Source organism: Meles meles, chromosome 4 (genome assembly GCF_922984935.1).
Source record: "Meles meles chromosome 4, mMelMel3.1 paternal haplotype, whole genome shotgun sequence".
Lineage (NCBI taxonomy): Eukaryota > Metazoa > Chordata > Mammalia > Carnivora > Mustelidae > Meles > Meles meles.
The window spans coordinates 11,581,565-11,597,566 of NC_060069.1; the positions used below are offsets into that span (position 1 = coordinate 11,581,565).

At 40.3% G+C, this 16,002-nt stretch overlaps 1 protein-coding gene across 6 annotated transcripts in view; it reads right to left on the reverse strand.

The window, feature by feature from the left end:
- Positions 1 to 14,588, reverse strand: part of ANKRD28 (ankyrin repeat domain 28) — a 210,367-nt gene extending 195,779 nt beyond the window's left edge. For 3 of the 6 annotated variants that reach the window (XM_046001800.1, XM_046001798.1, XM_046001799.1), the window contains exon 1: positions 14,203 to 14,588. Coding sequence is in view for 2 of the 6 variants with exons in the window: in XM_046001798.1 (XP_045857754.1) it covers positions 14,203 to 14,229 (27 nt within the window). In the remaining 4 variants the exon portion in view is untranslated. Of the gene's footprint in view, positions 1 to 3,582; positions 3,688 to 13,868; positions 14,169 to 14,202 lie in introns of those variants that run through there. The other 3 variants (XM_046001802.1, XM_046001797.1, XM_046001804.1) reach the window with 2 other exon arrangements.
- Positions 14,589 to 16,002: the final 1,414 nt, after the last annotated feature.

Genomic DNA, 16,002 nt, shown 5'->3' on the forward strand with positions numbered 1-16,002 from the left:
AAGGGAATACAGGAGTTTAAATTGTTTGGATAAGTGAGCATTTATTGAGCAACTACTACATACTAGACACTTTTTCAACATTCTCACAATTCTCACAATTCAATGAAGATATCCCCAAGCCCATTTTATTTTATTCAGAAAGTAGAAACAACCCCATATAAAAAGAAATGAAGTTCTGACACATAACTACAGTATGAATAAAACTCTAAAACCTCTTAAGTGAAAGCAGTCAGTCATAAGAGATTACATATTTTATGATTCCATTTACATGAAGTGTCCAGAATAAACAAATGTGTAGAAACAGAAAGGAGATTAGTGGATGCCTAGATTAGGCTGAGGGAAAGGTGGGCCAGGGGAGGGAGATAAAGAGGAATGGGGTGACTGCTGGTTACAGGGCTTCTTTCTGAAGTGACAAAAAAATTAATGAGCCAGAATTAAAAGTACATACTCTACCATTTCAGACATTCAATGAATTATCATAATTGTTTGCCATATCCATGTATGGTGACATTCACTATTACTTACTTCACATTTTTCTTTAAGTCATTTGCTTCTCTTGCCTGACAAAGCTGCAGGAAAGAATGGAGCTATAAGCTGAAAGGGTGGTGTTAGGGGTAAAGACAAGAGTAGAAAACAGATAGGATATAAAACTGACATAATGGCACTAAGGGAAGGAACAGCAGGGAAAGTTCCCACTGAGAAACAAAGCTTGCTGAGAAAAGGGTCCAGCCTAAGAAGGGTGTGGGAGTGGAAAAATGGACAAGTTTCAAGAGGCAGAACACTAAGATGAAAAGGAAGAGACTGTGTGTAAGATAGGCATTGAGGCTCAAGAGACTGGGTCAAAAGGAGTAAAAAAAAAAAAAGGTGACGGCAAAAAACACATGAAAGTTGAAAGACGGTAGGGATGGGTGATGGCTGAGGAAGAGGGAGGGTGTTAAATAGGACAAAACGAAACCTACAGAATAGCAAACAGGAAAGGCTGCAATGAAGTGAGCCAGGAGACTCCTGAATAGGCCAGAGGAAAGTGAGAATGAAGCAGGATACAGGGGTATACTCGGGAGTCCCGAGCAGAAGCAAGAAGTATCAGTCAACATCTAGTAATCAAAGTAGACAGGTCACCCACAAAAAAAAATCTCAAGAAAAACACCAGGAGTAAACGTTGTCCCATGTTTCAGAAAACACTACCCTAACTAGTACTGCTCAAATCAGAAAGTCAGGCTTCTCGACAGTTTGTAGCCAAACTATACCCAGCAGACTAGGTAAAGTAGATTCCAACACAGCAAAGCTCAGGTTCACTGTGGCTGAGGAAGTGGAAGAACCAGAAATGAAAGAAGCTGCGGTCATAGAAAAGAAATTCCATGTTCAAAACTGTAGATGCTGAAGAAACTATTAAGATGAACAGGTAAAAAGTTCATTTGACTTCATAATAGAATCTTACAGTCCAAAAGAAGTCTTAGAAGGTAGAAATTGCTAGTGACGAAAAGAAAATACAAATAGGTTGATTAGTGACATTTCTTTTTTTTTTAATATTTTATTTATTTATTTGACAGAGATCACAAGTAGGCAGAGAGGCAGGCAAAGAGAGAAGAGGGAGCAGGCTCCCCACGGAGCAGAGAGCCCCATGCAGGGCTCAATCCCGGTACCCTGGGATCATGACCTGAGCCAAAGGCAGAGGCTTTAACCCACTGAGCCACCCAGGCGCCCCAATTAGTGACATTTCAAAAGCAATAATACTATAGCTAAAACATTCAGAGCTTCTAAAACCAAGAACGCACCAAGACATCCAAAATAATCCACGTGTTACCAAGCATCTGTAATAGTTAAGCAGTCAGTATACCTAAGCTTAAGAGAAGGTGATATATAAAAATCCAGCTTTATGGTAAAAGATAAGCTGAAGTATAATTTGTTTTACTAATAAATTCTGTTTTTAAAACAATTTATAATAAGTTTCATTAAAACAGAGAAGTTGCTCATTATTAAATGAGTGGATTAACCATTATTTAACATATATACAATCTTCCAGGACATTTCTATAGTACATCTATACTGTATTTCATTTATACCTCTTGACTAGATTCTAAATTGGGAAATACTCCAACCAGGTTCCTTCTCACTGTCCCTGCCACAGTATCAACTGAGAAGGTCTGAAAGGTTATAGCCCCTTGGCCTCATCTGTTGAAGTTTCTTGATTCCAGATATCCTCACTATATGAATCATTCAAGCCCTCACAGTCATGCCAGTTTCTAACTACCTGCTTATACTCTGGATTAGGCTACTTATTGGATCTACCTGACAAACACTATACTTGCTATTCTGATCTATTCACCTAGTTTCAACTCCACTGCTCATTCCTGGATGCTGAAGTTTGCTTTTAGATCCCCTAAAAGCCAGCTGTTTTTAACCGTCAAGTTCAACTCCTTTTCTTCAGGATGTGGTTGTCACTTGCCTGGTTGTTTTTAGTTCTCCCAGGGACACTCTCCTCACTCGTGGCATGACCCAATACGATAGTCTGGAACTACACACTGACTAGGATGTAAGCTTTCAAAAAGTGGAGGAAGCCTCTCACCATTCAGAGAACTAGTCAAAACAGAAGGCTCTTATTTATCTGTTTACACACACACACACACACACACACACACACACAAAATCTTTCAAAGTCCTGTTTGAATTATCTGACTTTTTCCTAGTTTACACTAATAAGAATACAATACTAACAGCAGATAGGTTCTTTCTGACTTTTACCATTTCCAATCCAAAAGTTCCCTCAAAAAGGAAAAATGATAACATGTAATATTTATTTAAAAATAAAACAAAACAAAAACAACAACAAAAAACCTTAGTTAATGAAAGGAAAAGTTTAACAATATGATCTATATCAGGACTAAGATCTGCTGTTCCCCTAAATAAAGCATTCTCTTCTTTCTTGGTGGTACACGTTAAGAAAAAATATGCACTCAAACAAAATACCCACATGTAACACAAATCTACCAAAAACGCACTTGTACTTTTTGCTCCTCTAAAAGGCTATTTTACACAGGCTGTATACGGCTCTTATCCACCGAGGAGGAGAGAGCACAAGATTACAAATGAACATGGGTAAAAAAAAATCCCATTAAAATAAACTTCAAGGATCCCCAACTCCACCACTGGGTTCAATCAGCCATTTCTCTCTTCATGCTTTCAAAGCAAATATAAGATAATTGCCTTATCTAATTCCATCTTATCCCATACTAGAAGACAGAGACCATGTTTTATACACATGTGTATCCCTAGTATCAAGGACCAGCAGGTAGCAGGCATACAAATGTTTGTTATATAATAAAATAATCAGGATGTTAATTATAATAATTTCCATGAAAATTTTAACAAAGAAAACACAATATTTATGTATAAGGCCTGAAGTTAACAGCTAAAGACTAACCATGTAAATGAGCTGTAAGATATAATAGTACAAACCAAGGGCAATGGATCCCAAAACAGATTCTGGATAATAAACTAAGAAGTTATATAAAGTAACAATGGATGTTATAACAGATAAATCCCAAAGTGTGACATAATAGTTTATTTTTATTTCATGCTTACATGAAGTCCAAAAATCCATGTTAATGATCAGCTGTGGGCATGAAGAGGCTGGAGATGACCCAGGCTGACAGAAGTTCAGCTCTCTTGGACCCATCATTTCCAAAGCTGCTTTGGCAGACAACACCCAGCCAGCAGGAGAGAGGAGAAGAGAGAAGAGAGGATTGTTCAAGGAAAGTTTGTACTTGCCAGGGCTGAAGAAACACTCAACACTTCTGCTTAATTTCCTATGGCCAGATCTCAATCATATGGCCATCCCCAAATCCAAGAGGGGCTGGAAAATATATGTCAGTTGGGATCCAAGAAAAAAGTAAACAAGCTTGGTGAAGAGCAAACCACTCTCTAACTTAAGAGGTTTTAAAATACAGATTCTGGGACACTGCCCCAGGTGATCCTCATTCAGCATGTCTAACTGGACCCTGAAATCCTGTATTAAAGCTGGCCAACTATTTCGATGTATGCCCAACTTGGTAATTACTGGCTAAGGAAGTAAAGAAATTGGGGCAAATAGGAAAAACAGTTCCATGGGAAGTTTACAACAATGTGCTAGAGAAAAAGAAAGCTAAAGGGTGATGAAAAAATGAGCCTTTGTGTCTAGGAGAACACAGCATTGGTACAACTTGGGAAATTCTTCCTTCCTCTGGCCTATGAGTAGTCTACCCTCACTCTCTTCCTAACTCTGGTAGTTTCACAGGCTTCCTTTCCTCCACCCATTCCATATTCTCCACAGCCATGAACTTTTCTCATTAAAGACCTCATTCACCTCAATTACCAGCGAAAACACTTTTCTCTGAACCCAGCCTCTCATTTAACTGCCTCCTATCTATAACTGTCCCACTAGGACCTCAATATATCCAAAACTGAATTCATCTCACCCTCAAGTCAACTCCTCTGCTTCCATGCCCTATCCACATAGGCCCCTAGTCAAAACCCTTTAAATCAATGACAAATTGTATTCCATAATTAAAAGTTTTGCCCTTCAAAAATACTAGCAAGAAAGAAGAAATGGGAGATATATTTATAAAACACATATCTGATAAGGAACTGGTAGCTAAAATATATAAAGCACTACAACCCAATAATAAAAAGACAAATAGCACAATTTTTTTAAAATGGGCAAAAGATCTGATGAAAAGATGCCCAACATTATTAGCCATTGGGAAATGCAAATCCAAACCACAAGCAGATACCACTTCACACATACTAGGATGACAATAATGGAAAAAAAGATAATAATAAGTGTTATTGAGGATGTGGAGAAACAAACTCTCATGTACTGCTGGTGGGATATGAAATGGTACAGCCACTCTGGAAAATGGACTGGCAGTTCGTTAAAATTAAGGCTAAATACAGAGTTTCTGTATGACCCAACTAGTCCACTCCTTAGTACCCAAGAGAAATGAAAACTTATGCCTACACAAAAACTTGTACACAAATGTTCATAGCAGCATTATTCGTACTAGCCAAAAAGGGAAAATAATCCAAATGCCTATCAACTGTTGAATGGATAGATAAAATGTGGTATGATTCAATGTAATACTACATTATCCAGCAGTAAGAATATCGATACATGCTACAGGACAGATGAGCCTTTCAAACATGCTACATAAAACAGGCAAATATATAGAAACAAAAAGTAATTAGTACTTGTTTAGGGCTAGGAATGATGGAGGTTTGAGGAAATAATGGCTTAGGGGTAAGAGGTTTCTTTTCAGCATTATAAAATGATCTAAAATTGACTGAGGTGATACTTACACAGCTCTGTGAATATACTAAAAATCACTGAACTGTATAATTTAAATTGATGTGTGAATTATATTACAGCAAAGCTGTTTAAAAAAGAAAAAGCTATCAAACTTTTTAATACAGAAACTGATACAAGAGAAAAGGCTGCCACTCCAGACTAATTTACACTTACGATTATAAGATACAAAGTTTGGGGCGGGGGGTTGGTACCTTAGGTAAAAAGAAAAAAGTTAAATGTAGAACTGAAGCATAATAACTTTCTAGGTGCTGGAACAAGTATATGTTTCATAAGCAACTGCTTCCTGATTTTCCTCAACTGTCCCATTCTGAATGTTTTAACATTATCTGTGGCCTCAAATCCTTAAGAGTATAAAAGATATACCTTTAAGCTTATCATAAATAAATTTAAATAAACCATCACCAATTAAGAATTTGAACTTAAATTTACTAGGCAAAAGTGAACTTTCCACTAAAGCTGTGGGAGTAGTAATTCTATTCAGACTTAGTTTTGCAAGCCAATCAGTATACACACAGAAGAATCCTTTTAAAAAAAATCAGTAGCACATAAGGAAGGTGGATAAATCACTTAACTAAGAACTGGGACTGGGGAGTAGCAGTAGAAATTAAATTTGAGGTACTTGAGAACTTTAATCATATGTGCGATGTACTGTTACACTTTAAAACATTACTGATTTAAGTAACTAAATATTTCATTAATTTTTGCTTTGAATGTAAAGTACTGTATAACTCTGTGATTCAGTATCACTGTGTGTGTTTAATGTGAATTATCCATAGAATACATTGTCCAGAACAAAAAGACTTAAACCCCAACTATTCTCTCCAGGCACAAAACTTTCTACAGGAGCATCTCACTTTAACCCAGGTAGAGTGCATTCACTGAATATAAATTTTAGACTAGACTGCAAAATAAAAAGGAAATAAGATAAAATTTTATCTTTTATAAACCTAATATAATCCAAATCTAACTACTTGAATTATCAATGTTTAATTATTTTTTCATATTTAATTTATCCTAGTGGGACTATGCAGCAAAAAAAATTGAAACTGCCATATAAATATAGGACACTCTCAGTTGTACACTTAAGTGAGCCATTAATACAGCTATGTGGATCCTTTAAAGATGCACTCATTTCCGTTCAAACTCCTACTTAGTACTTAAAATACTCAACTTGCACTAAAATGTTTACATCTGTTCTGAATTATAGCAATAGCCCCCTAACTGGTCTCGGATGTTCCTGTTGTTTGTCTTCTGTAATTCACTCTTCTAAAACCTATAATATAGCAGTTATTTAACTTTTGGGTGTCATGGACTCCTCAGAAGATCTAATAGAAGTTATGAAGCCTCTTAAGTAGATGTATGCACATTCCTCCAAAGAGCACTTCACAGACCCTAGATCAAGAAACCCACCTGGTAACAACTTCCCAACACCTTCCAGTCAAGTCCAAACTTCCTAGCCTTATATTCAAAGTACTTCATAATGCAGTCATTGTTAATTTAGCTAATCTATCTCCTATCCTTTCCAACTACAAATACCAATAAGGTTTATCTCCTCACTGCAGCACAGATACGCCATTCTCTTTTTTTGGCTTGCCTTTTATTTCTCTCTTGTTGCTTTCCTACACAACTGTTTGCTTTCAACAAATCCTTCCTATGAACCTCCAACTATCTCCCTTGCCATGAAGTTTCCCTCTGCCTACAATCATATCATCTATTCCTTTCTGAATTGTGAAGTACGTTATACACATCTTTTATGTTCTACATCTTTACATGTTCTACACTGTATTATACAAGGCACCAAAAAAAAAAAAAAAATCAGTAAACACAAGACACACTTATTTTTTAACTATGTTAGATACATTTCTAAATAATATGCTCCATATGTTTTTCTTCAACCTCTATAAACCTTTTCAGGTGAAGTGTATCAGATACTGTGCCTTTATGTATCTTTTGTCTTTTTCTAGTCAGTAAGATTTTTAAGGAAAGAGATAGTGACTACGGTACCCTTGTGTGCCCCACAGCCTCCAAAACAAAGCAAGGCAACACTCAATATAGAAAACCTGAATATCTGAGCATAAATGTCTTTCAGGCATTTCATAAATTCTGTATTCCTAATTATAAGATTTTTATAAGTTATAAGATTTTTCAAGGATCACCTATTGTTTTTCTACTGAAAAGTCAAATAATGCTCTAACCTTTTCTCATCCATTCAACAATTACTTATTGATATATACCAAGACTGATCCAAAAAAAAAAAAAAAACAAAATTCAACCTTCAACTTATCAAAACCCTTACCTAATGACCATTAACCCAGAAGAGAACACAAAGGCATCTCCTACACACACAAAAAAGTAATCCGAATGTAAAAACTACTATCATCTAGTACTACTGCAAACAACGTCTAACTCCAGTTTTAAAACCAACTCAGAAAATAGAAACAGACATCCCAGATTATAGATTTGCATGTAAGAAGCAATAAAACAGCATAAAAGTGTAGGAACTTTCTTTAGAAGAAACAAACATGATATAAAATTTATAAATTAACTGATTCATGCTACATGAATGGATGAACCTTAACAAGATTACATTAAGTGAAAGACGTAAGACACAAAAAGTCACACACTGTAGAATTAAATTTATATGATTATCCAGAATAGGCAAATTCACAGAGACAGAGATTAGATTACTGCTCGCCAGGGACTTGGAGGAGGGTAGGGGTGGGGAGTGGAGAAAATGGGGAGTGACTGCCAATTGCTTTTTGAAAGGATAGAAATGTTTTGGAATCACATAGTGGTAATGGTTGTACAACTTTGTGAATATACCAAAAACTACTGAATTGCACACATTTCTGGAGGTGTTATTTATTGAATTTTTTTTTAATTGAAGTGTAGATGACACACAATGTTACACTGGTTTCAGGTATACAACACAGCAATTCAACAACTCATTACGCTACTAACACAAGTGTAGCTACCATCTGTCACCATATACTGCTATTACACTACCACTGTCTATATTCCTTATGCTGAAACAAAATCCCTATAATTTATTCCATAACTGGAAGCTTGTACCCTTTCTTCATCCCTGTTTGCCCATCCCCCCCACACCTCTCCCTTCAGGCAACAACCAGTTACTTATGAGACTGTCTCAACTTTTTTTGTTTTGTTTTGTTTTTTCTTAAGAAGTCACATGTAAATGAAATCATACAGTATTTGTCTTTTGCTGACTTGTTTTACTTAGCATAGTGACCTCTAAGATATATCCATGTTGCAGTAAATGGCAAGATCATCTTTTTTGTGGCTGACTAATATTCCTGTGTGTGTGTGTGTGTGTGTGTGTGTGTGAGAGAGAGAGAGAGAGAGAGAGAGAGAGAGAGACATCTTTATCCAGGCTTCTTCCAAATCTTGGCTATTGTAAATAATGCTGCAATAAATATGGAGGTGCATATACCTTTCTGAATTACAGTTTTCATTTTCTTTAGGTAAACATCCCATAGCATTACCGAATGCTATGGTTTTTCTATTTTTAATTTTTTGAGGAACCTCTATATTGTTTCCCAAGCTGCTACACCCATTTGCAGTCCCACCAACAGCGCACAAGGGTTCCTTTATTTCCACATCCTCACCAATAACTGTTATTTCTTCTCCTTTTGATTTTAGCCACCCTGACAGGTGTTAGCTAATAGCTCACATGTTTTTTTATATTTCCCTGATGATAAGTGTTGCTGAGCATCTTTTCATGTCTGTTGGCCATCTGTTATGTCTTATTTGGAAAAATGTATTATTTGGAAAAATGTCCTCTGTCCATTTTTTAATCAGATTATTATCCCCCCCACCAGTGCCGAGTTGTATAAATTCTTCATATACTTTAGGTATTAACTCCTTACCAGATATATCACTTGAAAATATCTTTTCCCACTCAATAGGTTGCTTTTTTGTTTCGTCCCTGGGTTTCCTTCACAGTGCAAAGCTTTCTATTTTGGCGTAATCCTAATTGTTTACTTTTGCTTTTGTTTCTCCTGCTTGTGGAACACATTTAGAAAAATGCTGCCAAGGTCAATGTCAAAGATACTACTGCCTATATTTTCTTCTAGTTTTATGGTTTCAGGCCTTACATTTAGATCTTTAATCTACTAGTTTATTTTGTGTATTGTGTTAGAAAGTGGTCCAGTTAACTCTTTTGCATGTAGTTATCTAGTTTTTCCAGCACCATTTAGTGAAGAGACCGTCTTTTCCCCATTGTATACTCCTGCCTCCTTTGTCGTACATTAACTGACCAAATAAGCATGTGTGTGTTTGTATTTTTTCTGGGCTCTCTATTCTATTCCATTAATTTATATATCTACTTTTGTGCCCATACTATACTGTTTTGATTATTACAGCTTTGTAGTATATCTTGAAATCTGGGATTGTGATACCTCTAGCTTTGTTCTTTCTCACGTTTGCTTTGGCTTGAATTGTACACTTTAAAAGATGACTTTTATGATATATAAATTATATCTCAATTTTTTAAATCTCAATTTTCTTAACTTTAAGACCATTTTGACTACTTTATCTGAAAGAAAACTGTTCTTTTAAGATAGGAATCTTGGGGCACCTAGGTGGCTCAGTCAGGCGCCTAACTTTGGCTCAGGATCGTGATCGAGCCCTGTGTTGAGCTCAGCTGGGAGTCTGCTTGAGATTCTTTCCCTCTGTGCCTCCTCCCACTCAAGTGTGAGTTCTCTCTCTCTCTCTCTCTCTCAAATAAATCTCTTAAAAAATAAATAAAATAGAAATCTTATTTTGTAGTTCATTTTCTGCAGATAAGCTAAACTTGTGATTACAAACTGGTCCCCTGCTCACCCCTATGTAAAATTATAGCTTTAAATTTTTATCAGTGGTTAACTACCAACTTGCCAACATTTATAGAGAGATTTCTCATAAATATCTGGATCTCTAACTTCCTAAAGAAAACTGGAGCTCTAAAAATACTAGGCACACATGCACAGCAGCAATGTCCTGGAGCTAAGCAGCAACTAACATACCTGCTCCTATCAGCATGATCTCCATCACTCCCTACTGTCTCCTAGACACTAAAGCCAAGTACCAATTGCCGTTTAGCTTTCCAGTTGTGAGTTTGTTACCTTACACATCCTAAACAGTCTTTTCTTTCTTATCAGGGTATACTATGAATCACTGCTGATAAATTAAAATATAATTATGCAACTGGCCAAATGGTACAAATTTCCAACTATAAATAAGTTCCAGGGATCTAATGTACAGCATGGTAACAATAATTAATAATACTGTGTTTCAGATATGTATATGTGTGTGTGTATATATATATTTCAAAGTTGTTAAAGTAGATCTTAAATGTTATCTACACGCACACACACACACACACAGTAATTGTATGAAGGGATGGTAGTGTCAACTAGCCTATTTTTTTTTTTTTAAGATTTATTTATTTTAGAGATAGAGAAAGAGAGAGCAAGCCTGCATGCAGGTGAGCAAGGGAAGGAGCTGAGGGAGAGGGACAAGAAGACTCTGCACTGAGCACAGAGCCTGATGTGGGGCTCAATCCCATGAGCCTGAGATCATGACCTGACCGAAATCAAGAGTCAGACACTTAACTAACTAAACCAACCTGACTAAACCACCCACGCACCCCTGGTAGTGTCAACTAATCTTATTGTGGTAATCATTTTGCTTTATATACATGTATGATATCATCACAGTGTATACCTTATCTATCAATAATCTCAATAAAACTAAAAATAAAATTTTTAAAATTTAAATGTGATCATACAATTACATTTTTACTAACTGCAAAGATAAAAATCTGCATGTGATACCTACTGAATAAAATCCTGAACTGTCAGAGATTCATGCTGTATAAACACTGTAATGTGGGGGGGGGGGGGGGGAGGGCAGAAATCAATGGAAAGTTTCATGCTTCTAGTCCTACAAACAGAAAAACTATTTTCACCTCATTTACAATTAAAAGTTATTTTCACCTATTAACAAAAGTAATGGAGCCTGGGTGGCTCAGTCGTTAAGCATCTGCCTTCAGCTCAGGTCACAATCCCAGGGTCCTGGGTTCGAGCCCAGCATCAGGCTCCCTGCTCAGCAGGAAGCCTACGTCTCCCTCTCCCACTCCTCCTGCTTGTGTTCTCTCCTTCGAGGTGTCTCTGTCACATAAATAAAATCTTAAAAAAAAAGTAGTGCACTAGTCTGGGTCCTTGTCCATGTATCCTCAAGTTTACAGGTGACATTTCACATATTACCACTACATTGAATATTAACAGATACTACATAAAACCAGAGAAGCATCACAATTACTTCATAATTACTATTCATGAATGCAAAGGTGCAATTCGATTTTATGTTCAACTGAAAACTCAATCCTATTCTTACCCCAGTATTAGGTGCTGCCACAGAAAGGGGGAAAGCTGTCTTATCCAGATTACTTATTGGATATGAAAACAAATTGGTTTACTCACTGATTTTATATTTAAAATCATCTAGAACCCACCTGACGCTTACATGCACAAAGACCAACTCCTACCCATTAATAGATTCTACATATTTAGGCTGCATTTACAGAGCTATAAAGAAAACAAAACACAAGGTGAATATGGCAATAACAGAAAAAAGTAGCTTGAACTATTTCCTATTCCACGTGTAAATGCAGACTGAGTTAAATGCTACATCAAGTACCTTCCAGCTTTAAAATTCTGTGTATTTATCCACATTTTCTCTTCTTTTCCTCCAGATAAAATAACTCACCTAGCGGAACTGCTTCTCCTGTAGATAGGAAATAAAATACTATTTGTTCCATTTCATTTTTATCAACATTTCTAATAGTCAATAAAATATCAACATACAAGATGACATCTAAAAGCAGCTATTCCCTTTGAAATAGGCAAACCAAACTCATTTCTCAAAGTCTTCCAAAAGAGAGACCAGATGAGTCAATTACTTAGTAGTTTAGAAGTAAACTTCAATGTTCTTCCCCCTCTGAGCCATGCCTCTCAACTTACCCAAGTATCCTTAAGTTTACAGGTGACCTTTTACATTATCATTGCAACCACTGAGTATTAATAGATATATATAAAATTGGAGTAGCCTCACAATTTCTTTATAATTGCATTTCCTAAATACAAAAATGCAAAAGTGCATTGGATTTTATGTCCAATTGAAACCATAATCTTGCTTCTGCTTAAACCTGATGGTGAATAAAAAGGGATGGTCTCCAAAAAGTTCACCAAATTCCTAATGCACACTATGATCCAAATTGCAAAAATAACTTTTTCAAAAGTGTAGGACTAGAAACAAAACAAAAATCAATCATTACCTCAACTATTACTAATGGAAGCACAAAGTGCCATTAGACCGATAAAGAGTAAAGAATACAGATCTTGAGTTTTACACCTTTAAAAATATAATGTGAGTTGACTATACAGAAATTAGCAGGAATTAGTTGTTTTTACATGTTTTTTAACAGTCCTGTCCCATAGAACTTTCTGATGATAAAAATGTTCTGTATTTGTGCTGTCCAATTCCATAGTCAATAACCACATGTGGCTACTGAGCACTTGAAATGTGGCTAGCAAGTCTAAGTGAACTTTTTATTTAATTTTAATTATTAAAATTTAAGTTGCCACATGTAGGCTAGTGGCTATGATATTGAACAATGAGATTCTATTATCTGAAATACAATGTACAAATTTCACTGAACAGTAGAGATTTTCAAAGTATCATGCCTGATGCTGTTAACACCAGCTAAAACCTTCCTGATAACTAATGATACATAAGTTAAGCCAACGGCCTAAACAGAAAATAAAATTCACTTATGAAATGAGAACTGATGATACAAAGATTCAGAATTTAAGGCACAACAGTCACTAAGAGGCGATATTAAAGATATCTTCATTTTCCCCATTGTTTTCACAAAAGGAGTACTCTAAGAATAGTTTCCCAATATATGCAAGTTACTTCCCCTTCAAAGCTGCCTAATATCTTCTGTTCAAAACAGAACAAAACAAATGCAAAAATAAATTCTCAGCACTATTACGTCTACTGCCACTGGGCAAATTTCACACGTTGATTTCCCTTTCCTTAAAGAAGACATACAAAGGTTTAGAAGCCTCTGCATCGCCTGAAAGTCTTTTTATCCATCTTTCCACGTATTCAGAGGTACAAATCATTCTGATACAGATGTGATTTCGTCCCTAGACAAAATTATTTTCCGTCCAAAACAGTCACTACTCTTTTCAGCACTTCAGGTATTCTTTGACCAGCTCTTGCTAAGTCAAGAAAAGTAACCAAGATGGTGCACAAGACGTCAAAAGAAAACAAGTCTGGGAACTTGCAGGCTGAATGACTAGTCTCGAAGCAGAATCTGCCGCCTTTAACCCCAAGACAGTGTGCCTGCAACTATCCAGGGAAGCAAACAGGCGCGCAAGGTCGTGACCTAAGGTCACGGCCGCCAGCACCGCTCCCGCCCCACAGCGAGAAGCCACCTGTTAGGCCCGAGCCTCACCTGGTAGGAGAGGAGGCGCACACCCGGCAGTGAGCCGGTCGCGGACGCCGACGCCGAGGCGGCCAGCAAGGGACCCGCCCCTCACGCGGCGGCGACCGGAGACCGCGGGGAGCCCCCCAGCTGCACGTGGGCTTCACACGGCCGGTGCTTAGCTGACAGGCGGGTCGGCCGCGGTCCCCGGCCCGGTCTCCGCGCGCCAGTCCCCGGGGCGGCACCCCGCCTCCCTCGCACCCACCCGGTCGGGCGGGAGTCCAGGCGGCCCACACCGCTGGCCCGCCGCCCTCCCTTCCTTCCTCCCCCGTCGTGCGATCCCGCCCCGCCGCTCCTCACCTACCTGGTCACGGAGTTTGAGGAACGCCATGGCGGTCGCCTCCACCGCCACCCCGGCCCACCGCTTCCTCCCCCGTCTCTTCGGCCGCTGCCCGGGGCTCGCAGGTCGGCGGCCGGCGGAGCTGAAGAGTCCGCGGGCAGGGGGCGGTGCCGCCTCCCGAGCCGCCCGCCGCCGCTACCCAGAGGTGAGGAGCCCGGTCGGTCCCGCCTCCTCCTCTGAGTACTCCCCCGCCCTCTTCTTTCTTTTCTTTCTCTTTCTCTCCGCTGCCTCCACCCGCTGCTGCTACCGCAGCCGCCGCCGCCTCCTCACGCCCCCTTCCCGAAATACCCTGGCAGCCCCCGCGGCCGCGCCGTTCCAACCCGCGGCAGCGGCGGCATCCAAACTCCACTCCACAATATTACCACCACCGCCTGCCGCGATTGGCGGCCGCGCGGGGGAGAGGCCAGAGTAAGCCAAGCGCCCATTGGCCACGCTGCCGCGCTCGTTCGTGCCCCCCCCACCTCCTGGGGAGGGAGGGGGCGGAGAGAAGGAAGCTGCGAGGGGTGGGCTGCGAGCTACTGCGTGTGGGGCGGGGGAGGTGGGAGGGGAGCGGAGCCGAGCAGGGGGAGGGGTGGCCAGGTACTCCTGGGCGCGTGCCCGGGGCGCGATGGGCGGAGCCCGGGCTGGAGGTGGGGGGCATGTGCAAGCCGGGTAACGGCCCTGGGTTCGCACGTGGAGGTGGAGTGTGGACTCTCCCCAAAGCTAGAGGAGGGTGAAGGAACTGGGTGAGGGGCCGGAAGGGGCGTGAGAGGTGGGCACCTGGTGGCTGCAGCCTTCCTGGGAGCGGCGAAAGGAGAGGGGCGAACCCGACGCGCACGTGGAGGGACAGTGAGAATGCGCCCCTGGGCTCGTAGAGGATGAAGGAGCCGAGGGAATGGGGGAGAGGCGGTCACAGGGAGGCTGCTGCCCTCCCGGGGGCTGTGGGCAAGGCCAGAAGGAGGGGACTATGGGGGAGCGTGAACTGCCCGGGTCTCGCGCGTCGAAGGAAAATGAGCGCTCCTCCCCAGCACACGCCCCTCCGGACTTGGGTGGACTAGTCACCGCAGGGTGTGAGAGGTGACGCGAGGGGGCTGCTGCCGTCCTGGGGGCAGCGTCCTGGGGGCAGCAACCGGGCCGGGGGCCGGGGCGGAGGGGAGGGGAGGGGCGTGATGCTGCGCTCGGGGCGGAACGGCGGCATCTTTGCAGCCAAACAGGTTGTGGACGCCGGAGTCTTTCTCTGTCTGTAGCCCCAATCCGAAGCAAGGCTGCAATTCTCCAAAATCCTCCTGCCGACTTGCATTTTTTCCCTTTTCTTCCTTCGCATCTGAAGGGTTTTGCCACCCACTCGAGAGAAATCGATTTAAAAATTAAAAGATGTGCTGGATTTCCAATAAATAGCATCCTTGGATGGAGAAGAAGAAGAAAAAGAAAAAATGATTCCCTCACCCTGCCACACACACCCCCATGCCACCCCGGAGTTCTGAAACGGCTTTTCTTTCTAAGGCAGCCGCACACTGTTGCCATTCCAGGCTTGTGTGGGAGAAAGCTGTTGTGCGCCTATGTCTGTCCGCCTGGGCGGCTCCAGCCCCTGGTTAATAAAAGGTACAGATGGTTAGAGCACAAATGTGTGACGTCAGGCTCGGTTTAAAAAAGTCCCCTTTTCCCTACATCGATTGTGTCTCTTGGGACAGACTTTATTTAGAGGATCGATTTTAGTCTAATGGCAGTCAGAAGAAAAGGGGAGCTACGCCAAGACTGTCAGTTGATTATAATACTGTGCTTAAA